At 40.8% G+C, this 24,590-nt stretch overlaps 1 protein-coding gene and 1 non-coding gene across 5 annotated transcripts in view; one reads left to right on the top strand and one right to left on the bottom strand.

The window, feature by feature from the left end:
- Window positions 1-8,951: 8,951 nt before the first annotated feature.
- trnar-ucg (transfer RNA arginine (anticodon UCG)) lies at window positions 8,952-9,024 on the bottom strand. The gene has a single exon. It is a non-coding gene; the product is annotated as a tRNA-Arg (tRNA).
- A 296-nt stretch (window positions 9,025-9,320) lies between these two features.
- polg (DNA polymerase gamma, catalytic subunit) overlaps window positions 9,321-24,590 on the top strand; it is a 45,203-nt gene continuing 29,933 nt past the window's right edge. For 2 of the 4 annotated variants that reach the window (XR_010000983.1, XM_008120172.3), the window contains exons 1-9: window positions 9,329-9,485; window positions 13,371-14,021; window positions 15,857-16,043; window positions 16,802-16,969; window positions 17,387-17,533; window positions 20,029-20,108; window positions 20,487-20,669; window positions 22,587-22,747; window positions 23,925-24,048. Coding sequence is in view for 3 of the 4 variants with exons in the window: in XM_008120172.3 (XP_008118379.1) it covers window positions 13,429-14,021; window positions 15,857-16,043; window positions 16,802-16,969; window positions 17,387-17,533; window positions 20,029-20,108; window positions 20,487-20,669; window positions 22,587-22,747; window positions 23,925-24,048 (1,643 nt within the window). In the remaining variant the exon portion in view is untranslated. The other 2 variants (XM_008120173.3, XM_003227051.4) reach the window with 2 other exon arrangements.

Raw genomic sequence — 24,590 nt, 5'->3', positions numbered from 1 at the left:
TGAGTTGGTATTCTCCATTCTTTTTTATCACGATTTCTTTATATATAGGCCACTTAGTCCATCCTAAGTGTTTTTTCTGATTAGTTTCTAATGGAGATACCCATAAAGGTGTTTTGTAATCTAATGATTCTATTTTTATATTTATACTAGCTGTGCCCAGCCACGCATTGCTGTGGTGTTGTCTGGTGGTGTTGGTGAGAACTTGTTGAGGCTGGATGGCCATCTGTCAGGAGTGCTTGAATTGTGTCGTCCTGCATGGTAGAAGGAAGTTGATCTGAATAATCCTTAGGGGTCACTCCAAACCTTAGGATTGTATGATGATGTTGTTATTATTAGTAGTAGTATTAGTATTAGTATTGACAGGCTGAGTGGCCATCTGTTGGGAGTGCTTGGATTGTGTCCTGCATGGCAGAATTGGGTTGGACTGGATGGCCTTTAGGGGTGTCTCCTAACTGTCTGATGCTATGATTTGATGTGTATTATTATTGTACAGATATTGGATGGGCATCTGTCAGTAGTTGTTGGCTTGTGTCCTCCTGCATGGTAGAAGGAAGTTGAACTGGATGATCCTTAGGGGTATCTGCTAACCTTAGGATTATTATTATTATTATTATTATTATTATTATTATTATTATTATTATTATTATTATTGAGAGGCTGGGTGGGCTGAGTAGGTTGCTAGGAGACCACGTGGACGGAGCTTAGCCTTCTAACTGGCAGCAATTGGATAAAAACAATTATTCCTCTTCCTCTAATTAGGACTTTATTTTTCTTTTCTTTTTGTTGTATGAACATAGAGGCATGGATGAGGGGTTGTGCTGCCAAGTTTAGTGTGTCTGGGATGTATAGTTTTGTTGTTTTGTCCTAGGCTGAAATTTCAGTACCCTTTTATATATATAGATAGATTGCTGCTACAGACCCCCAACTATGAATTTACTGAATTGTATTGATGGTTGTTTGATACTATTACTGTTGCATTAACTTTAGTTTTAACTTTTGTTTTTATTACCATATTGTGTTTTAACCTGTGCATATTGTGTTAATGTATGTGTGTTGTTCTTTTGTAACATTGTAAGCCACCGAGTCCCTGCGAGGAGATGGTGGTGGGGTATAAATAAAGTTTTATTTTTATTTATTATTTCCTTTCTATTTGAAGGGCCTTTCCTGCAAAATGCCAAATACCTGCTGCTGGCAAAGGTGAGGATGAACCTGCTTTGAGGAGCGATGGGCAACAGCGGCCTCTCGTGGCCCTTTCGAGAACTGCACGCTGAATATTCAGAGTTCAGTGACTTTTCAGAGTTCTTGGCTCCCAACAAATGAGTTTTCAGAGTTTTTTTTGGCTCCCAACAAATTACTCCAGGAAATAATGCCCGGCTATTCACTGGAGGGAAGTATATTAGAGACAAAGATGAAAGACTTTGGCTACATCATGAGAAGACAGGAAACCTTGGAAAAGATCAAGATGCTGGGGAAAATATATACGCCTTATATGCCGGCCTTCCGAAGACAAAAACCCAGAAGATCCGAATGGTCCAAAATGCGGCGGCCAGGCTGCTAGTGGGATCATCTATAAGATCCCATATTACACCGATTCTGAAACAACTGCATTGGCTACCAATAGAACAGGGGTCCCCAAACTTTTTAAAGAGGGGGCCAGTTCACGATCTCTCAGATCGTTGGAGGGCCGGACTATAGTTGAAAAAACAAACAAACCTATAAACAAATTCCTATGCACACTGCACATCTCTTATTTTGAAGTAAAAAAAAAACCCAAATGGGAACAAATACAGCCTCAGTGTTAATAACAATCATAATCATAATAAAAATAATAAAGAAGGTTGGAAGAGACCTCTTGGACCATTTAGTCCAACCCCTTTCAACCTTTGTGCACCAAAAGCACAAGCAAAGCACCCCTGACAGATGGCCACCCAGCCTCAATGTTGTTAATAATAATAATAATAATAATAATAATAATAATAATAATAATAATAATAAATCACACAACCCTAAATGCTTGGGAACTTGTGATTTTGTGATACGAAATCCAGCATATATATCTTGTTTGCTGCATTATACTGTGTCTTTGTGTCAGTAATAATAATAATAATAAGGATTGGAAGAGACCCCTTGCACCATTTAGTCCAGCCCCCTTCTGCCTTTTTGCACCAAAAGCACTAGCAAAGCACCCCCTTGATAATTAATTATTAATTAAATAATAATTCAAATACTATTATAAACAAGAAAAACTCTGGAAGGCACGCACCGGGCGAGGGAGGGGCCGGGGGCCGGATAAATGGCTTCGATGGGCTGCATGTGGCCCCCGGGCCTTAGTTTGGGGACCCCTGCAATAGAACATCGGATCTCTTACAAGACACTGATCCTGACATTTAAAACTCAAAATGGCCAAGGACCATTATATCTTAGGGACCGCCTCATTCCTTTTTTCCATCAGTGGTCACCTAGATCCTCCCAGGAAAATCTCCTATACGTACCGGGCCCTAAGGAGGTACACCTGGAAGCTACAAGGCGCAGAGCCTTTTCGGCCGATGCTCCAATTCTGTGGAACTCATTGCCTCCATATGTTAGAGCAATGTCGGAGTTGCGACCTTTTGGAAAAGTGCTCAAGACTTGGCTGTTTGGTTGTGCATTTAAGTAAATCAGATCTAATTTGCCAAATAGTCACTGTTGAATGTTTTTAGGTTGAATGTTTTTATGATGAATGTTTGTATATTGTGGAATGATATTTTAAATTGTAAGTCGCTCGGAGCACTCTGGTGGAGAGCGACTAATTAAGAAATAAAGTGAAGTGAAGAAGTGAAGTGAAGAAAATGGAAGGAAAAGGGAAGAGAGGCCGACCAAGGACGAGATGGATAGATGGTATCCTTAAAGTGACTGGCTTGACCTTGAAGGAACTGGGGGTGGCGACAATGGCCTACGGCCGGATGACATGGCGTGGGCTGGTCCATGAGGTCATGAAGGTGGCGTAACAAAGTAGTAGTACACTCCCCATACACTGCTCCAGTTATCAACCTGGCTCAGGGCCGGCCCTAGGTAATTTTCAAGTGTAAGCGAACAGAATTTTGGCGCCCTCCCAAACCAATCACTGAAAAATAAAGGCGTTGGATAAGCAAAAATGTTGGATAATAAGGAGGGATTAAGGAAAAGCCTATTAAACTCCAAATTACATGATGATTTTACAAATTAAGCACCAAAACATGTTTCACAACAAATCAACAGAAAAAGCCATTCAATACATGGTAATGTTATGTAGGAATTACTATATTTGTGAATTTAGCACCAAACATTGAACTGGGATATAGGGCAGAGGTGCCTCAACAGCGCCCCCTAGAGGATGGTGCCTTCAGCAACCACATAATTCGCCTCATGGTTGAACCGCCCCTGACCTGGCTGCCTCCCGTTGGACTAGTTGAAACTTCCGAACAGTCTTCAGGGGCAGCCCCACGTAGAGTGTGTTGCAGTAGTCTAATCGGGACGTCACAAGAGCGTGGACCACCGTGGCCAAATCTGGCTTCCCAAGGTATGGGCGAAGATTTAACTGTGTGAAGGCTCTCCTAGACACTGCCGAGACCTTGGGCTCCAGGCTCAATGATGAGTCTAGGATCACCCCCAAGCTGCAAACCTGTGCCTTCAGGGGGAGTGTGACCCCATTCAGCACAGGCTGTAATTCAGTAGCCTGTTCGGCCTTGTGACTGACCAGGAGGACACCCTTCCCCCGTCCAGCTCCCGGCGAAGATCATCGACTAAGGCGACCAAGGCTTTTCTCGGTACCATGCCCCGGCCTAAAGCCAGACTGCGCCGGATCCAGAAAATCAGTGTCCTCCAAGAATCTCTGGAGTTGCGAAGCAACTCTACACTGCCATGTAACCCAGTTCAAAGCAGATAATATGGATTTTATATGTCAGTGCCTATTGCCTTTCTTGGGCCGGCATTTTGTGATGAAACGGACAACAGCGCCACCTGGTGCACAACAGGGAAAAGGCCTCCTGGCTCAATGCATTGTAATTAGGTTTTCGTTTTTCACAGTTTTATTTATTTACAGTATTTATATTTCGCCCTTCTCACCCCAAAGGGGACTCAGAGAGGATCACATTGTACACATATAAGGCAAACATTCAATGCCATGTAACATAGAACATAATAATATTATGATGAAATACAATGTAATAATAATTATAATTCACTATTATAATTGTATACTAGCTGTGCCCGGCCACGCGTTGCTGTGGCAAAGTGGTGGTGGTATTGGTTAAAAATTGTTGTGTAATTTTTATTTGACGTTATTTTATTTTTTATTAATTTTATTGTAAGTTATCTTTTTATTTATTATATTTTATTATTTTCTTGTATTATTTTTAGTTATTTTCTGTTATTATAGTATTTTATTGTATTAATTTTTAGTGTTTTTAATTATTTTTTAGTGTTTTTTATTATTTTTTATTGGGTTGCTAGGAGACCAAGTTGGAGGAGCTTAGCCTTCTAACTGGCAGCAATTGGATAAAAGCAATTATTCCTCTCTCTCTAATTAGGACTTTATTTTTCTTTTCTTTTTGTTGTATCAACCTAGAGGCGTGGATGATGGGTTGTGTTGTCAAATTTCGAGGTTGGGGGGGCCTGTAGTTTTGTTGTTTTGTGGGTCGCCATGATGCCATCACTCTTTTATATATATAGATTTATTTATATTACATGCAATATTACTAATAATACTGCTATATAGTCGTATAATATAATATATTGTATGTATATACACTTATAAACCGCCCTGAGTCCCCTTCGGGGTGAGAAGGGCGGGATATAAATTTCACAAATAAATAAATAGACAGAGACAGAGACAGACGCAGAGGCAATTTTAAACCTTCTCCAGTTTCCAGCTTCCAGCTTTCCTGAGGGTATGCTTGATTCCGGCCACAGGGAGAGCAGCTGCTTCATCATCCACTGCGACGGCCACTTTCTCATTCCAACGGCGGCTGGATGATTTTTTTAATGGTGTCGTAAATTAGCCTCCCCACATATAAGTGGTACCTAAATTTCCTACTTGATAGATGCAACTATCTTTTGGGTTGCTTAGGTCAGCAACGAGCAGGGGCTATATTTTATTTTTAATTGTGTGGCCCTCCAGGGTCATTTACCTGGCCCTCGCCCACCCTCAGTTTTAGACTTAGGCTCGCCCAAAGTCTGAAATGACTTGAAGGCACACAACAACAACAATCCTAATTAACCTGACTATCTCATTGGCCAGAAGCAGGCCCACACTTCCCATTGAAATCCTGATAGGTTTATGTTGGTTAAAATTGTTTTTATTTTTAAATATTGTATTGTTCTTTCATTGTTGTTATTGCGTTTTTTTCACTACAAATAAGACAAATGCAATAGAGTCTCACTTATCCAACACAAACGGGCCGGCAGAATGTTGGATAAGCGAAAATAAACTGGAGCAGCTCCCTGTATGAGCAAAAATGGAAGTGTTTGAGACCATTTATCTTTGGAGTGGTTTAGCCAGAAAGGGGAGACATGGTAGAGGTGTATAAAACAGGGATGTCATTCTCTACTTGCGCTTTTTTTTGTTTTTTTGTTTTTGTTTTTTTGCATGTGAGAATTTGAAACTACGGGATTTTTCTCCTAAACATTTCTCTGTTTTTAATCTGTTTTATTGCATTTATGTGTTTTAACTGTTTTATAATTTGAAATGTTATTATTATTATTTGTATGTATAATGCCATGGTCTGTAAGCCGCTCTGAGTCCCCTTCTCATAACAGGAGAAAAAGAATGATCTGGGCTATCAGGATGAATTTGAGAACTTAGGAAAGGGTGAAAAGATGAGACCTAAAGACACCATGCAATAGTTGGAAGTTTATTTTGTATTTTACTAGCTGTGCCCGGCCACGCGTTGCTGTGGCAAAGTACTGTGGTATGGGAAATAAAGTATTGAGGAATTGGTTCGGGATTATCCAACACAGTCTGCCTTTTAGTAGTCAATGTTTTTGTAGTCAGTGTTTTAAATTCATTGTGATATTTTGGTGGTAAATTTGTAAATACAGTAATTACTACATAGCATTACTGCACATGGAACTACTTTTTCTGTCAAATTTGTTATATAACATGATGTTTTGGTGCTTAATTTGTATAATCATTACCTAATTTGATGTTTAATAGGCTTTTCCTGAATCCCTTCTTATTATCCAACATATTCACTTATCCTGCCGGCCTGTTTATGTTGGATAAGTGAGATTCTTCTGTATATTGATAATCTTATATTATCTGCTTAGAACTGGATTATATGAGGCCCCTTCTTCACAGCTGTATAAAATGCACACTGAAGTGGATTATATGGCAGTGTGGAGTCAAAATAATCCAGTGCAAAGCAGATAATATAAGATTATAAATGGGTTATATAGCTGTGTGGAAGGGCCTTGAGTCTACACTGCCACATAATCCAGTGCAAATTAGATAATCTGTGCAAGAGGCCTAAGTCTGCCTGTCACCTGGGCTGAGTGGGTTGCTAGGAGGCCAAGTGGGCAGAGATTAGCCCTCTAAATGACAGCAATTGGATAAAAACAATTATTCCTTTCCCTCTAATTAGGAGTTATTTTTCTTTTCTTTTTGTTGTATCAACCTAGAGGCATGGATGATGGGTTGTGTTGTCAAATTTCGAGGTTGGGGGGCCTGTAGTTTTGTGGGTCGCCATGATGCCATCACTCATTTATATATATAGATATGTTCTTTTTTTCCCTTTTGGCTATTTTTTGTCTATTTAATTTTTACCCCTTTCTTTCCTTTTTTTTCTTTCTTTCGATTTACTTTTTCTTTTTTCCTCCTTTTTCTCTCTTTTTAAATTAATACTGTAATTTACTTTGTTGTATGTTTTTTTGTCTGTGTTTATGTTGAAAAGAACACTTAATAAAAATTATTTTAAAAAATAAGAAGAGCAGGGTATAAATATAGCAAATAAATAAATAAAATGTTGGATAACAAGTAGGGATTAAGGAAAAGCCTATTAAACGTCAAATTATGTTATGACTTTACAAATTAAGCACCCAAACATCATGTTTTACAACAAAAAAAGTAATTCAATACGCAGGAATGGTATATTGTAATTACAGTAGAGTCTCACTTCTCCAAGAAAAAACTGAACTGTTTTTGAATACTAATGATATTTAATTCTGTTTTAATATTTGTATACAGTAGAGTCTCGCTTATTCAACATAAAGGGCCGGCAGAACATTGGATAAGCTAAAATGTTGGATAATAAGGAGGGATTAAGAAAAAGGCCTATTACTAATTACAGTAGAGTCTCACTTATCCAAGCCTTGTTTATCCAAGGTTCTGGATTATCCAAGCCATTTTTGTAGTCAATGTTTTCAATACATTGTGATATTTTGGTGCTAAATTCATAAATACAGTAATTACAAAATAACATTACTGCGTACTGAACTACTTTTTCTGTCCAATTTGTTGTATAACATGATGTTTTGGTGCTTAATTTGTAAAATCATAACCTAATTTGATGTTTAATAGGCTTTTCCTTAATCTCTCCTTATTATCCAACATATTTGCTTATTCAACATTCTGCCAGCACGTTTATGTTGGATAAGTGAGACTCTACTGTACTGTATTTACGAATTTAGCACCAAAATATCACGATATATTGAAAACATTGACTACAAAAATGGCTTGGATAATCCAGAACCTTGGATAAACAAGGCTTGGATAAGTGAGACTCTACTATAAAAAGGAGAATTCAACATGGAATAAACAAGGAGAGTAATTACCAAGTGCGGGCAAAAACTGAATGAACTCAGTTAGCATTGACATGGATTGGATTAAGGCTTTTGCACAAGGTCTGATGGATGATTGGTATATATATTTGGTGTTGCATTGTGTTAAATTTTTATATATTGTATTTTACTATGTTATTTAATTACTAGCTGTGCCCGGCCACGCGTTGCTGTGGCAAAGTGGTGGTGGTATTGGTTTAAAAATTGTTGTGTAATTTTTATTTGACTTTATTTGCATTTTTTATTAATTTTATTGTAAGTTATATTTTATTTATTATATTTTATTATTTTCTTGTATTATTTTTAGTTATTTTCTGTTATTATAGTATTTTATTGTATTAATTTTTAGTGTTTTTTATTATTTTTTATTGGGTTGCTAGGAGACCAAGTTGGAGGAGCTTAGCCTTCTAACTGGCAGCAATTGGATAAAAGCAATTATTCCTCTCTCTCTAATTAGGACTTTATTTTTCTTTTCTTTTTGTTGTATCAACCTAGAGGCATGGATGATGGGTTGTGTTGTCAAATTTCGAGGTTGGGGGGGCCTGTAATTTTGTTGTTTTGTGGGTCGCCGTGATGCCATCACTCTTTTATATATATAGATAGATTTTAACTGTTTTATTCTTATTTTATTGTATTATGATGTACTGGTACTGATCCTACCAGTTGTGTAAGCCGCCCTGAGTCCCCTCGGGGAGAAGGGCGAGGTAGAAATATTGGAAATAAATAAATAAATAAATAACAATATATTAATTAATATTATTGGGGCCCATAGGTCAAATCGACAGAAAAACCAGTTCAATACACGTTTACATTATGTAGCAATTACTGTATTTACTAATTTAGCACCAAAACATCACAGGATTTTGAAAAGATTGACTACAAAAACATTGTTTACTAAAAGGCAGACTGTGTTGGATAATCCAGAGTGAAGGTTGGATAAGAGAGACTCCACTGTATTTGTTTAAAAAGTGTGAGGCGCCTTGCTGGAGTGTGATGAAGTGGCTACTAGATCCAAACGTGTGAAACGTGTTTGTGCAAGGCAGAAATCTCATAGAACTGCCTATCTTGTGCTATTAAAACAGAACACCCAGGGAGTGGAAAAAGAAGAATAAATAAGAAAAAAGAGAGGCCCCTCCGGCCGGCCTCGCATGCCTCTGCGACCGCGGCAGGACTCGAACCTGCAATCTTCTGATCCGAAGTCAGACGCCTTATCCATTAGGCCACGCGGCCCGGTTGAAACAACACTTCCGCCAGGCCTATAGGAAGGAGCAGGGAATCGCATTCGCCACGCCATTTTGGAACTTGCCATTTCGGCTGCAGGGGGGGGGGGAATCGAAGCGCATCTTTCAGGGGAAGAAGAAATAAGCATCTGAAGGTGAAAACACCTCACTTTTAAAACACGCCACGTGTTGTAAATCGTCCTATTAACCCGAAGTGGAGTGAAAGCCTCAAAAAAGTAACAAGGAGCCGTTTGGGGATTTCCTAGACCCCCCTTTCCCGCATTGGACGAGGCGGACCAGGAAAAGGCGGGGCAGAGGGCGGAAGCCGGCCGGAGTGGAGAACGAGGCGGAGAAAGAGTGTGCTGGTTGTCATGTCTGCGTGTGGCTCGAGGCTGAGGATTTTCACTACTCGTTTGAAAGAATTCTCTGCTTAATTCTGCTTTAATGTATGTCCGTGGTGGTCTTTGAATGGTAAATATAGTACTGCTTTGGATGGTGTTGGCTCAGGCCTGGGCCAACCAGGGCCCTCCCTCTCTTCAGGTGATTTGGGCCCCAGCTCCCCCACTTCCTCACAGCCTCAGGCCCCTTCTTTCCTTTCCCCCCTCAGCCTCTTATGTTCTGGGATATAGGGCTGTGTGGAAGGGCCCTTGGACTTCTGGGCCGTAGAAAAAAAATGCCACCCAAAACCAACAACAACAACTGTTATTAACTGTTGTTAACTCTCAGGTGAATATGATGCTCTAAATTACATATTGCATTTTGTGTTTTGAACCTTTATAGTATTTGCTTATCGTTTTGACATAGAAAGAAGATACTCTGTTTCCCTGAAAATAAGACGTTCCCAGAAAATAAAACCTAGTAGAGGTTTTGCTGAATTGCTAAATATAAGGCCTCCCCCGAAAGTAAGACCTAGCAAAGTTTTTGTTTGGAAGCATGCAGGATCAGTAAATGGTACATACCATAGATCAAGGGTCCCCAAACTTTTGAAGCAGAGGGCCGGTCCACAATCCTTCAGACTGTTGAGGGGCCGAATTATCATTTGAAAAAAACAAAACAAATTCCTATGCATACTGCACATGTCTTATTTGTAGTGCAACAACAACAACAACGAAAAAACAATACAATATTTAAAAATGAAAACAATTTTAACCAACATAAACCTATCAGGATTTCAATGGAAAGTGTGGGCCTGCTACTGGCCAATGAGATAGTCAAGTTAATTAGGATTGTTGTTGTTGTGTGCCTTCAAGTCATTTCAGACTTTGGCTGAGCCTAAGTCTAAAATTAATTATTTATTTACTGCATTTATTTACTACATTTATATCCCGCCCTTCTCACCCCAAAGGGGACTCAGAGCAGCTGTATGTACATGCAATATATTATATTATTAGCATAACACAATATTAACATTATATATTACTATATTGAACTATACCACTATACTATTATATAATATGTAATATATAACATATAATTAATATTATTATATGGTATTACTATTAGTATTGTATTGTATAACAATATTATCAATATTATATGTATATACAATATATTATATTATTAAAACTGATATAAAAATATTATATTATAAAACTGAGGGCGGGGGCCAGGTAAATGACCTTGGAGGGCCGCATCCGGCCCCCGGGCCTTAGTTTGAGGACCCTTGCCATAGATTGTTGTACATGGAAATAAAGGTAGTAACAAGAAATAATAATAATAATATAACTTTATTCTTGTATCCCACCTCCATCTCCCAGAAGGGACTCAGGGCAGCTTACACAGGGACAAGCCCAACAACAACATAAATTTACATACAAACAGAAATTTAAAACAGTGATTTTAAAACAGTATAGCAATAAAATATAATATAGAAATTCTTGAAAGGATTTACAGTTTGGTTATGCTGTTTTGTGATGACAACTACTGTACAGTAGATAATAAATTTTCATTTTTAAAAATTCAACCATAAATGTGAATTTGTCTTGTGGAAAAATAAGACATCCCCTGAAAATAAGACCTAGTGCCTCTTTGGGAGCAAAAATTAATATAAGACACTGTCTTATTTTCGGGGAAACAGGGTAGCTCTGTACTCAGAGAGGCCTGACTATTTCTGTGGCCTTTGCATGATGCTCTAATATACGTACCTCTTTTTATGTTTTGAACCTTTGTAAAGGTAAAGGTGTCCCCTGAAGTCCAGTCATGTCTGACTCTGGGGGTTGGTGCTCATCTCCATTTCTAAGCCGAAGAGCTGGCGTTGTCCGTAGACACCTCCAAGGTCATGTGGCTGGCAATACTGCATGGAGTGCCGTTACCTTCCCGCCAGAGCGGTACCTATTGATCTACTCTCATTGGCATGTTTTCGAACTGCTACCCTGTTTCCCCGAAAATAAGACATCCCCAAAAAATAAGACCTAGTAGAAGTTTTGCTGAATTGCTAAATATAAGGCCTCCCCCGAAAGTAAGACCTAGCAATGTTTTTGTTTGGAGGCATGCCCAGCGCCTGCCAAACAGAACACCAAAGCATGCAGGATTGGTAAATGTACATACCAGTTGTACATGGAAATAATGATAGTAACAAGAAATTCTTGATAGGATTGGCATTTTGTCTGGTTATGCTGGCTTGTGATGACAACTACTGTACAGTATATAATAAATGTTCATTTTTTTTTTGTTCAATAAATGTGAATTCTTCTTCATAGAAAAATAAGACATCCCCTGAAAATAAGACCTAGAACATCTTTGGGAGCAAAAATTAATATAAGACACTGTCTTATTTTCGAGGAAACACTGTACCTCTTTTTATGTTTTGAACCTTTGTAAAGGTAAAGGTAAAGGTTTCCCCTGACATTAAGTCCAGTCATGTCTGACTCTGGGGGTTGGTGCTCATCTCCATTTCTAAGCCGAAGAGCTGGCATTGTCCGTAGACACCTCCAAGGTCATGTGGCCACTGGCATGACTGCATGGAGCGCCGTTACCTTCCCGCCAGAGCGGTACCTATTGATCTACTCACATTGGCATGTTTTCGAACTGCTAGGTTGGTAGAAGCTGGAGCTAACAGCGGCCGCTCACACCGCTCCCGGGGTTTGAACCTGGGACCTTTTGGTCTCCAGCTCAGTGCTTTAACGCACTTCGCCACCAGGATTCTTTAACCTTTATAGTGTTTGCTTATCTCTTCGACATTGCCTAGTATAGACATCTGTGTGTATTTATCATTATTTATCATTATTATTTATCATTATTAGATACACAACAAGATGAGTCCACAGCAGACAAGATCAGGGTAGCCTTTTGCAGCTGGCCGGTGGGGATTTTGTCAGCACCAGTGGTTATTAAGTGCAGGCCAAGGTTTTTGGGCACTGCACCCAGTGTGCCAATCACCACTGGGACCACCTTGACTGGCTTGTGCCAGAGTTTTTGCAGTACGATCTTTAAATCCTATCGCACTGATTCTGCTGTCACCTAGGATTGCAACATTGACAATCTTGAGGTCAGGAGTCTTGTGCTCCAAAACTGTCAGTCTGAATTCAGAAGTCCCAGAGTATTTATGTATTTATTTATTTATTTCTCACATTTATATCCCGCCCTTCTCACCCGAAGGGACTCACGGCGGCTTACAATAATGGCAACAATTCAATGCCCATACAAATCAATATAAAACAGTACATAAAACAGTTAAAACTATTAAAATACATTATAAATTATAAAATATAAGTTTCAAACATAAAATCAGATCCGTTCATCCTCATGCTTTGTTTTTGTATTTGACGTGATCATCTTCTGTAACATTTTCAGGCTTGTGATCCCACCGGTTTTTTTCGCAACGAGATGGTCTTTGTGGCACAAGTTCCAATGGATCATCTGAGCAACGGTAGTCTGCCTCTGCTTGTAGTCTGTCTGCAGCAGCTGAGGATGTGATCCATCTTTTATTTATTCAGGGCGGCTTACAATATAAAACGCATATATAAACAATTACAATAACAATTCAATTTAAAAATTTGATTACATTAAATTGCAATTACTGTATTTATGAATTTAGCACCAAAATATCACGATATATTGAAAACATTGACTACAATAATGGCTTGAATAATCCAGAACCTTGCATAAGCGAGGCTTGGATAAGTGAGACTCTACTGTACTATAAAAAGGAGAATTCAACATGGAATAAACGAGGAGAGTAAATACCAAGTGCGGGCAAAAAGAACAATATATTAATATTATTGGGGTTGATATGTCAAAGGCACTTACAAAGAGGCATCATTGTTTTTCTGCTGTTGCTTTTATTTTGTCTCTTGCTGGGTAAAAGAGATAGGGAAATGCCATACTGAGTTTCAGTTTTGTTTTGTCTCCTGATAGATGTGAGCAAATAAGAAAAAAGAGATCCACGCAACCTCTGTGCCGCATCTTGGTGAGGATGAGACATTTGGTACGGAGGACTCCGTTAGCAAGTCCGTTCGTGTTATGGAAAGCACAAAGATGGTCCTCGAGTTCCTCTGCCAGCCGCCTTCGGGAGGAGGACATGGCGCAAGATGCCAATGCGGCATCAAAACAGCTGCGCATGAATCCCCTTGGCATACAGATGCTTTCCAAGGGTCTCCATGAGCAGATTTTCCGAGGGGCTCAGGTACAGTATTCAGAGGAAGACATCCAGAAGAGTGTGGAACACCTCCGGAAGCACGACTTGTGGGGCAAAGAGACATCCACCCTTCCTGATGTAGAGCTGCGGCTGCCCCGGATGTATGGGTCCAACATTGACGAGCACTTCCGCATTTTGGCCCAGAAGCAGAGCCTCCCGTACCTCGAGGCTGCGAAGGAGCTTCTTCAGTGCGAGATGCCAGCGATGCCCCTGGAATGGGCCTGGGAAGCGGGGTGGACGCAGTACGGACCAGGCGGGGAGAGGAAAGCAGTGGAGTGCCCTGGCGAGCGAGCCATGGTGTTTGATGTGGAAGTCTGCATGGAGGAAGGACATTGCCCCACGCTGGCCGTGGCTGCTTCCCCAAGGGCCTGGTAGGATGAAGGAACTGCTCTGCAGGCACTTCCCAAGTTACCAACAAGATAGCCATAATATATATATATATATACACACACACACACACACACACACACACACTAGCTGGGCCCAGCCACGCGTTGCTGTGGCGAAGTATGCTGGTATGGGAAATAAAGTATTTAGGAATTGGTGGTAGTTAAGGTAAAGGGTAAAGGTTTTACCTTACATTAAGTATATATATATATATATATATATATATATATATATATATATATATATATATATATAATATAGCTGTGTGGAAGGGCCTTGAGTCTACACTGCCATATAATCCAGTTAAAATCTGATAATCTGTATTTTATAGGCAGTGTGGAAGAAGCCTAAGTGAGGCCTAACTCTGCCTGTCCCCTGGGCTGAGTGGGTTGCTAGGAGACCAAGTGGGCGGAGCTTAGCCTTCTAACTGGCAGCAATTGGATAAAAACAATTATTCCTCTCCCTCTAATTAGGACTTTATTTTTCTTTTCTTTTTGTTGTATGAACGTAGAGGCATGGATGAGGGGTTGTGCTGCCAAGTTTAGTGTTTCTGGGATGTGTATTTTTGTTGTTTTGTCCTAGGCTGAAATGTTTTTATCCTTTTATATATATACTAGCTGTGCCCGGCCACGCGTTGCTGTGGCAAAGTGGTGGTGGTATCGGTTAAAACTTGTTGTGGAATTTTTATTTGATGTTATTTGTATTTTTTTAAATTAATTTTATTGTCACTTATCTTTTTTATTTATTATATTTTATTATTTTGTTGTATTATTTTTAGTCATTTTGTTATACTATTTTATTGTATTAATTATTTTAGTGTTTTTTATATTTTTTTATTGTATTATTTGTATTTATTTTTTATCATTATTTTATTAACACTGGGCTGAGTGGGTTGCTAGGAGACCAAGTGGGCGGAGCTTAGCCTTCTAACTGGCAGCAATTGGATAAAAACAATTATTCCTCTCCCTCTAATTAGGAATTTATTTTTCTTTCCTTTTTGTTGTATCAACCTAGAGGCATGGATGAGGGGTTGTGATGTCAATTTTCGAGGTTGTGGGGTGTTTACTTTTGTTGTTTTGTCCGCTGCCGTGATGCCATCACTCTTTTATATATATAGATATAGATATACATACATACGTACTGTGTGTGTGTGTGTCTGTCTGTCTGTATGTGTGTGTGTGTGTGTGTGTGTATATATATATATATATATATATATATATATATATATATAGTTTTGGATAGCATAGGAAAGGGTTGACACCCCTATGAGGTTTCCTTTGCTCCCTGTGCCCCATGTTCAGAAGATTTCCCCGCACTTTCTGTCCCTGTGAGAATTGGATTTTGAAAAATGTAGTTTGTTGTGGAAACAAGGATTGGAGATAAAGCTTCAGTTAAGATCCCTTTCTCCATGATAGAAACTCAGAAGAGAATTTCCCTTCCTTCCGTGAGGAAGGTTTCTCTCACTTCCTGTTGTCTCACCCCCGTTCTTAACTAGGAGTCATTTGTAAGTCAGATGTTTGTAACTCAGGGTTCTTGTCCTGCAAGGCAGGGCGAGTGAGCATGATGCTCTCTAGAAGTTGCTTTGGATTGCAACTTTAAATTTACAATTTTTTCCCACCTTTCCTCTCATGAGTGTTATGTGAGGGCGTGGTTGCCAGATTTTTTTTCAGGACCCCAACATTGAGCTAAGGGGACCCCATTTGGGGTCGGGACCCACAGTTTAAGGATCTTTTAATTGAAGTAGGTGCTGGTGCCTGCTCTTGTTTTGTTGCTTCACACAATGGTGACTAATATGATGATAGGTATGCTTGGTCCTTAGGTATTCGTGGTGCAGCAAGCGGCTCTTAGAGCAACGGTACACCTGGTCCAGCCAGCTGACCCTGCCCGACCTCATACCCATGGAAAGGGGCAGTGGCTTCTCCAAGCAAGATGGGCAGGAGAGGCTGGTGGTGGGCCACAATGTTTCTTTTGATCGCGCACACATCAAGGAGCAGTACATGATCCAGGTAAACTCTTCTCTTCTCTCAGTTTGGTCCTTTCCCTTACTTACACCCTTCTTTGGCCCCTTCTACACTGCCATATAATCCAGATTATCAAAGCAGAAATCCAGATTATCTGCTTTGAACCTGGATTATATGAGTCTACGCTACCATATATTCCAGTTCAAAGCAGATAATCTGGATGTTATATGGCAGTGTAGATGGGGCCATAGAAATTAGCTGGAGCACATGTGCCAAGGTCAAACCCTCCATGACATTTTATGTGACCCTCCAGAATCTGGACTACAATCCCTGTCTTCCTCTTCATTTGATCTCATGACGAGCTGCTGGGAGTTGTGGTCCAGTAACATCTGGAAGGCTACAGTTCATTCTGTTTAGTCAGCGGGGTTTGCATTTAGATACAAGGCTTGTGGATAGGAAGTCTGACTTTAAGATGTCCTTTAGCCTGTCCCCAACCTCAAGGGCGCTTGGGCTGCAATTCCCATCATCCCCAGTCCACATGGCAGGTAAGCAAAAGTGATGGGAGTTGTTGTTCAATAATATCTGGGGGCCCAAATTGGGTAAAAACTGAAGAGCGCCAGCCGTTATATAAAAATGTATAGCTGTCCCTCTGTACCCTTGTGTTCTCCATCCATGGGTTCAAGGACCCTTTGAAGGCAACCACAAGGTTTCTGTGGCCCTTGAGAAAGGGGGAGTTTGGCACCAAGGCGCACAATGATATCAATACAAACTGTGTTTGTGTGTCCTTTGAACACCTCTTCCAGGGCTCTCGGACGCGCTTCCTGGACACGATGAGCATGCACATGGCCATCTCGGGGCTGACGGGGTTCCAGCGCAGCCTTTGGATGGCGGCCAGGCAAGGCAAGAGGAGAGGTCAGCAGCAGGTCCAGCAGCACATCAAGAAAACACGCAGCAAAACTGGAGGCCCTGCAGTAAGTTGGAGGGGGAGCGAGGATAAGCTTGCAGTTGCCTTTCCTTCTTTGATTCAGTCCAAACATCTCACTTCTCTGCAGCCCCAGTCAAATATCTGTGCGGCTTGTACAGGAGCAGGGCTAATGAAGAGCCCATTGAGTTGCAGAGAGACAAAAGGGCATCTTTGGCTTTTTTTCCAGAGCAGAAAGTGACTTGAAAGAGGCATTGCACCCCTCTCTCCTTCTTCCCACCTGTTTAATAATAATCCATCCCTTGAGAGAAGTTCCAAAAGATGCCAGAGTTTCTCATTCACATTTTAATGCATTGTTTATATTATTTGCCTGGCCCCATCGAGTGACAGGTTTTTAAACTGAACGACATAAACTTCCCTTATGTGCTATAAGTGTTCATTCTCTTTCTGCCTTATCACTTTGCAGATTTCCTCCTGGGACTGGGTGAACATTAGCAGCATCAATAACCTAGCCGATGTGCATGCCTTGTATGTTGGAGGCCAGCCGCTAGAAAAAGAAGCCCGGGAACTCTTTGTCAAGGGCAGCATGACTGACATCAGGAATAACTTCCAGGTTAGAGAGAATTGTTTAGGTTGAATCCATTCAGAGGAAGAACTCAAGGGGCCCCGTTGTGTTTAGCATCAGTAGAGGCAGAAATTATCCTGGCAGGATGAGATATTGTGTTATGTATATATTGCATTCATTGATCTGTAAGCTGGGAAAGTCTTTTATGCAATTCAGTGCCACAAAATGCATATAGGGTCTTAGGGATCAAACTTACATTGCCTTATTTCTGCATTGATTTTTCCTGTCAGAGGAAAAACCTATTATTATTATTATTATTATTATTATTATTATTATTATTATTATTTGATGCGCAACAAGATGAGAACACAGCAAACGAGACCACTATGCTGGCTGTTGTATTGGATCACACGTTGGACACTTCCCAAGTGCCTAGGACTATGTGATGTATCGGTGAATAATGCATGCAGATCCGAGTCGGGTGGCCTTTTGCAGCTGACAGCTGGGGGTTTTGTCAACACTGATTGTTTTCAAGTGCTTTAGGCCTGTACCCAGTGTGCCGATCACCACTGGGATCCCCCTTGACTGGCTTGTGCCAGAGTCTTTGCAGTTCGATCTTTAAATCCTCATATCGTGTAAGCTTTTCCAGGTGCTTCTCATCGATTCTGTTGTCACCTGGGATTGCAACTTCAACGACCATTAAGGAAGTGGTCTGCGAACACTTAGAAACAAATGCGGTCATTGCTAATAGTCAACACGGATTTACCAAAAACAAGTCATGCCAGACTAATCTGATCTCTTTTTTCGATAGAGTTACGAGTTGGGTCGATACAGGGAATGCTGTGGATGTAGCCTACCTGGATTTCAGTAAGGCCTTCGACAAAGTCCCCCACGACCTTCTGGCAAACAAAATAGTAAAATGTGGGCTAGACAAAACTACGGTTAGGTGGATCTGTAATTGGCTAAGCGAACGAACCCAAAGGGTGCTCACCAATGCGTCGTCTTCATCATGGAAAGAAGTGACAAGTGGAGTGCCGCAGGGCTCCGTCCTGGGCCCGGTTCTGTTCAACATCTTTATTAACGACTTAGACGAAGGGTTAGAAGGCACGATCATCAAGTTTGCAGACGACACAAAACTGGGAGGGATAGCTAACACTCCAGAAGACAGGAGCAGAATTCAAAACGATCTTGACAGACTAGAGAGATGGGCCAAAACTAACAAAATGAAGTTCAACAGGGACAAATGCAAGATACTTCACTTCGGCAGAAAAAATGGAAATCAAAGATACAGAATGGGGGACGCCTGGCTTGACAGCAGTGTGTGCGAAAAAGACCTTGGAGTCCTCGTGGACAACAAGTTAAACATGAGCCAACAATGTGATGCGGCTGCTAAAAAAGCCAATGGGATTCTGGCCTGCATCAATAGGGGAATAGCGTCTAGATCCAGGGAAGTTATGCTCCCCCTCTATTCTGCTTTGGTCAGACCACACCTGGAATACTGTGTCCAATTTTGGGCACCACAGTTGAAGGGAGATGTTGACAAACTGGAAAGCGTCCAGAGGAGGGCGACTAAAATGATTAAGGGTCTGGAGAACAAGCCCTATGAGGAGCGGCTTAAAGAGCTGGGCATGTTTAGCCTGCAGAAGAGAAGGCTGAGAGGAGACATGATAGCCATGTACAAATACGTGAAGGGAAGTCATAGGGAAGAGGGAGCAAGCTTGTTTTCTGCTGCCCTGCAGACTAGGACACGGAACAATGGCTTCAAACTACAGGAAAGGAGATTCCACCTGAACATCAGGAAGAACTTCCTCACTGTGAGAAGGGCTGTTCGGCAGTGGAACTCTCTCCCCCGGGCTGTGGTGGAGGCTCCTTCCTTGGAGGCTTTTAAGCAGAGGCTGGATGGCCATCTGTCGGGGGTGCTTTGAATGCGATTTCCTGCTTCTTAGCAGGGGGTTGGACTAGATGGCCCATGTGGTCTCTTCCAACTCTACTATTCTATGATTCTATGATTCTATGATTCTATGATTCTACGCTTTGTTTTTCCCCACGACCGACCGTGAGGTCAGGAGTCTTGTGCTCCAAAACTCTGTCAGTCGGAATTTGGAAGTCCCAGAGTAGTTTTATATTTTCTGTAAATTTTTCCAGCTTATGATCCCCTAGTTCTTTGTCACAGGCAGATTGTCTTTGTGGCACAAGTTCCAGTGGATCGTCTGAGCAATAGTGGTCTGCCTCTGCTTGTAATCTGTCTGCACGATCTTCAAAAAATTCCAGTAGATGTTGTAGTTGTTGTTGTTGTTGTTGTTGTTCCTGGCCTAGGCTAACCAGGGGCCCTTCCACACATCCATATAATCCAGAATATCAAGGCAGATAATCCATAGTATCTGCTTAACTGGGTTATTTGATTCCACACTGCCATACAATCCAGTTCAGTGTGGATTTTATTTAGCTGTCTGGAAGCGACCTGAGAGCATGAACTACTACAATCTCTGGTTTGTGGTTTGACCTTTCATCAGTTGTCTTCCATTTCTTTTATTTATCCAAAGGACCTGATGAGATACTGTGCTTTTGATGTCTTAGCAACTCATGAAGTATGTCAGGAGCAGCTTCCACTTTTCCTGGAGAGGTGAGAAATTGTTGAGGCGTTTTTCTATGTTGAGAATGAGATTCAGACTGAACTTTTGGTTTCTTCTTTTTCCTAAGACAAATTCTAAACTGGGAGGCCCTTTTCTTCAAAGAACTTTGGTGAATTCCATTATGAGAATCCACTTTCTAGTTTGTCCGATTGTCAAAAGATTAAAAAAAAACAAACCTTTTATCTTTCGGTAAGGATTCTGATTTTTTTCAACACTCTTTAAGTGGAAGAAAGCTGACAAAACCAAGATGTGTTATTTCACCAGACAGCTTCACCTTTTGGAAGCAAAATTTCCAAGACAGTGTTCTTCATGAACCAGTACCAACAGAGCTGACTAAATTTCATATTCTGTTTCTATCTCTGCCCTAGATGTCCCCACCCTGTGACATTTGCAGGAATGCTGGAAATGGGAGTCTCCTACCTTCCTGTCAATCAGAACTGGGAGAGGTACCTGGAAGAAGCTCAGCTCACCTTTGAGGAGCTTCAAAAGGAGATGAAGAAATCCCTGATGAACCTGGCCGACGGTGCCTGCCAGCTGCTTCACGGAGACAGGTTCGTTGATAGCATCGCTTTGGCTGTGGTCTAGTGTGTCGTACACATTGTTGGAGATGAGCAGGAGCAAATTTATAGCTATGGGGAGCATGAAGTGAAACAGAAAAGTGATCAGGAGGGATGTGTCATGAATACTTTTGGAACCATTCTTCCGTTTTCAATGGGAAAAGTTGCATTGGGCACTTTCAGAGAAAGAAGTAGAATTGCAGACCCAGTACTGAGTTTATAATAGCTGTATTGATTGTAGAGATTAAAGGAACACTCACATTTGCTCCACATACGTTCCACATACATACTATGCATACTCTCCACCTTTTTTATTCAGGCCATCTTGAAAGGAGACAGGTGGACAGGCTGCATTCTCACAGAACTGCCACTCTTTCCCAAGAGGAAGTGTCCCTTTATGTGGCATCTTTCTGCCGTTGATGTTCTCTTGATTGGCAACTTGTTATTCAGATAAAACATACTGACACTCCGATGTGGTTTTTTTCTTCCTCAATGTAAGGAGCGTTGTTTTTGACTTCCTTAACTTGAAGAATTATTGTCTCTGACCATGTCAACGTGCCCTGTTTACTCCAGATGTTCCCAGATCAGTTATGTCAGCAGTTCAGTAGTTTTCCGTCATCAGCACTTATCTTTGCCTCCTTTGTTTCTCCATAATGCAGTTTTCCAGGTTCAAATTCCTTAGTATGGTGTCTTCAGCCTTGGCAAGCCTTAATAGGCCTTTAGCCAGACCCCAATTATACCATTTCATTCATCCCACACATCACAGATACAGCACATAGCCCTTCCTCTACCTGAGAATTCCAGTCAAGGATGGAGGCTGGGATAAGGTAGAGGTAAAGGTTTTCCCCTGACATGAAGCCTAGTTGTGTCTGACTCTGGGGCTTGGTGCTTATCTCAGTTTCTAAGCCGAAGAGCTGGCGTTGTCTGTAGACACCTCCAAGGTCATGTGGCCACTGGCATGACTGCATGGGGCACCGCTACCTTCCCATTGGAGCAGTACCTATTGATCTACTTACACTTGCATGTTTTTAAACTGCTAAGTTGGCAGAAACTGGGGCTAACAGTGGGAGCTCACCCTGCTCCCTGGATTCAAACCGCCGGCCTTTTGGTCAAGAAGTTCAGCAGTTCTGCGGTTTAACTTACTGCGCCATTGGGGGCTCCCAGTATCCCGGAGGCTGAGATACTGGTGGGAAAACACTATCTGGGAAAGAGTTGAGTATCTGGCCCGGTTGACACATTACTCTGCAACTACTGAATGAAAGTTCTCTGAACAGAATTTAGCTTGTTGGAGATGGGCAGGAGCAAATTTATAGCTATGGGGAGCATGAAGTGAAACAGACTCAGGAATTTTCACAGAAGGAAACCAAATGGCAAACTCACGTTTCCTTAAGCTGAAAATGGTGTACTTAAATGACTTGACTGTCATAACTTAGCTCTGGAGTCTCCACACAGGGAATTGGCTGCTGCTAATGAGCCTCCTAGGAGCCCCCAGTGGTGCAGAGTGTTAAAGCACTGAACTGTTGAACTTGCAGACTGAAAGGTCGCAGGTTTGTATCCGGGGAACGGAGTGAGCGCCCGCTGTTAGCTCCAGCTTCTGCCAACCTAGCAGTTCGAAAACATGCAAATGTGAGTAGATCAATAGGTACCGCTCCAGTGGGATGGTAACAGTGCTTCCATGCAGTCATGCCGGCCACATGACCTTGGAGGTGTCTACGGACAATGCCGGCTCTTCGGCTTAGAAATGGAGATGAGCACCATCCCCCAGAGTCGGACACGACTGGACTTAACATCAGGGAAAACCTTTACTTTTACCTTACTAATGAGCCTTCCAACATACATTGTAAATAAGTGGATCCTTGCAGACCAAGATCTCACAGATGGCAGGAATTTATATGTTTTTGTATGGGACAGGTACAAAGATGATCCCTGGCTCTGGGACCTAGAGTGGGACCTTCAAGAATTTAAGCAGAAGAAGCAGAAGAAGAAGGAAAATTGGAGGAAAAAGGATCAAGGCAATCATGAAGACTTTCCTAAAGTGGTGGAAAAAGCGTCCACGATGGAGTGCCAGGAAGGTAAATTAACCGTATGAGCAGCATAGCCAACTGCTCATTTGAAGGAATTGTCCATTTCTTGGACTGATAGCACGAAATAACATGATTTTTTTTCCTGTGTTATCAGTGTCATTTGGTTTCATTATAAAAACATGAACAAAGTTTATTAAACTGCATAAACTTCCTGCAGCACATTTTTCTGCACATTGAATGGTTAGATATGGCATATTTTCATTAAGGAAAATTACAAACAAAATGCCTAGACTGAAGGAAATAATAGTACTGCACTCAGTCACCAAAACAAAGTTTCTGAAATAGAACAACTCTTTTCAAATTGAGGACTGTACAAGGAAACAGGAAGTGACACTTTCAAACCAGGAACAGAATGTTTTCACATTTTGTTGCATAGTGTAATTGAATTGTTGCTCCTGGAAATCTTCAGGTGTAGCAGTTTACCACTTCATTGATTGATTTCTATGTTTCATATACTTAAGCTCATTATTGTTTTATGTTTTGTTGTTCTATGGTTTTAAGTTGTTGTATGGTTTCCTTGCTATGTTGGAAACCACTCTGGGTCCCCTGAGGAGATAGGGCAGTATATACATCAAGATTATTATTGTTGTTGTTGTTATTATTATTATTATTATTATTATTTTATTATGACACAGCAAACAAGATAGATATGCTTGATTTCATATCACAAAATCACAAGTTGAACACTTCCCAAGTGTCTAGGACTGTGTGATGTATTTTCGGATGATGCGTGCAGATCCCAGCAGGGTGGCCTTTTGCAGTTGGCAGATCGTAATTTTAATTATTATTATTATTATTATTATTATTATTATTATTATTATTATTATATTCATTGGTTTGCAAGGCCTCCCTGCTCAGTCCAGCATCAAAAACTAGTCATTTTTGAGACCCAGAAGTCTCAAACTTTCTGCCGCTTGGGTGTTTCTTTTGTTTTTGGTCACTCTGGTGTGGCTTCTGGAAATTCCTGGGGCATAAAAGCAATCTGCAGACAACCAATATTTGCCAGCCCTTTTGATATGGCCCCTCAAGGTGAATGTGCAATTGTAGACATGGATATTCTTATGCGGTTTGAGGCAAGATGTATTAGAGTTACGGGAGCAGCTCCAGATTATTGTGCTGTCACTTAGAAATGCTGCTTTCTGGGTTTTTTATGTCGTGAGAATAGATCCTGGTCCGCCAACGGAAGAGGAGGAACAGGGCATCCCTGAGAGTCGGCTGTCCTTGAATCGCCTCAAGGAGACGGTGGCTTTGCAGCCAAAGAGGATTCAGCATCTGCCAGGCCACCCAGGGTGAGTTGCTAAAGGAAAATGATCAGACATAGATCAGCTACTTCATCAGCCTTGGCCTTTCAGGCCCTATTTAATATCTAGCCTTTTGCACTTTATCACCAGCCCTGTCCCTGGAGTATATACAGCACAAGCCCCGGCCTGCCTTTTAGCTCTGACCATATCTACTAGGCTCAGCTACTGGTATCAGTTGTTGTTGAAGTTATGTTTTTAATGATGGTTTACATGTTTTTATGTGATTATGCCTTTTTATGTAAATGTATTTTATGATGTTGTATTTTAATTGTTGTTCCACTGGGCTTGGTCCCCACATAAGCCGCCCCGAGTCCCTTTGGGGAGATGGGGTGGGATATAAGCATAACATTATTATTATTATTATTATTATTATTATTATTATTATTATTAATAATAATAATAATAATAATAATAATAATAAAGTAGTACAGCAAAATCAACAAATCCAGCTTGCTTGCATATATACATATATAAAATATAATTTACAATAATATATAATATTATAATATATAGTATATGCTTATAATATT

Source organism: Anolis carolinensis, unplaced genomic scaffold, assembly GCF_035594765.1.
Source record: "Anolis carolinensis isolate JA03-04 unplaced genomic scaffold, rAnoCar3.1.pri scaffold_11, whole genome shotgun sequence".
NCBI lineage: Eukaryota > Metazoa > Chordata > Lepidosauria > Squamata > Dactyloidae > Anolis > Anolis carolinensis.
This window is presented reverse-complemented; position numbering and strand designations above follow the sequence as displayed.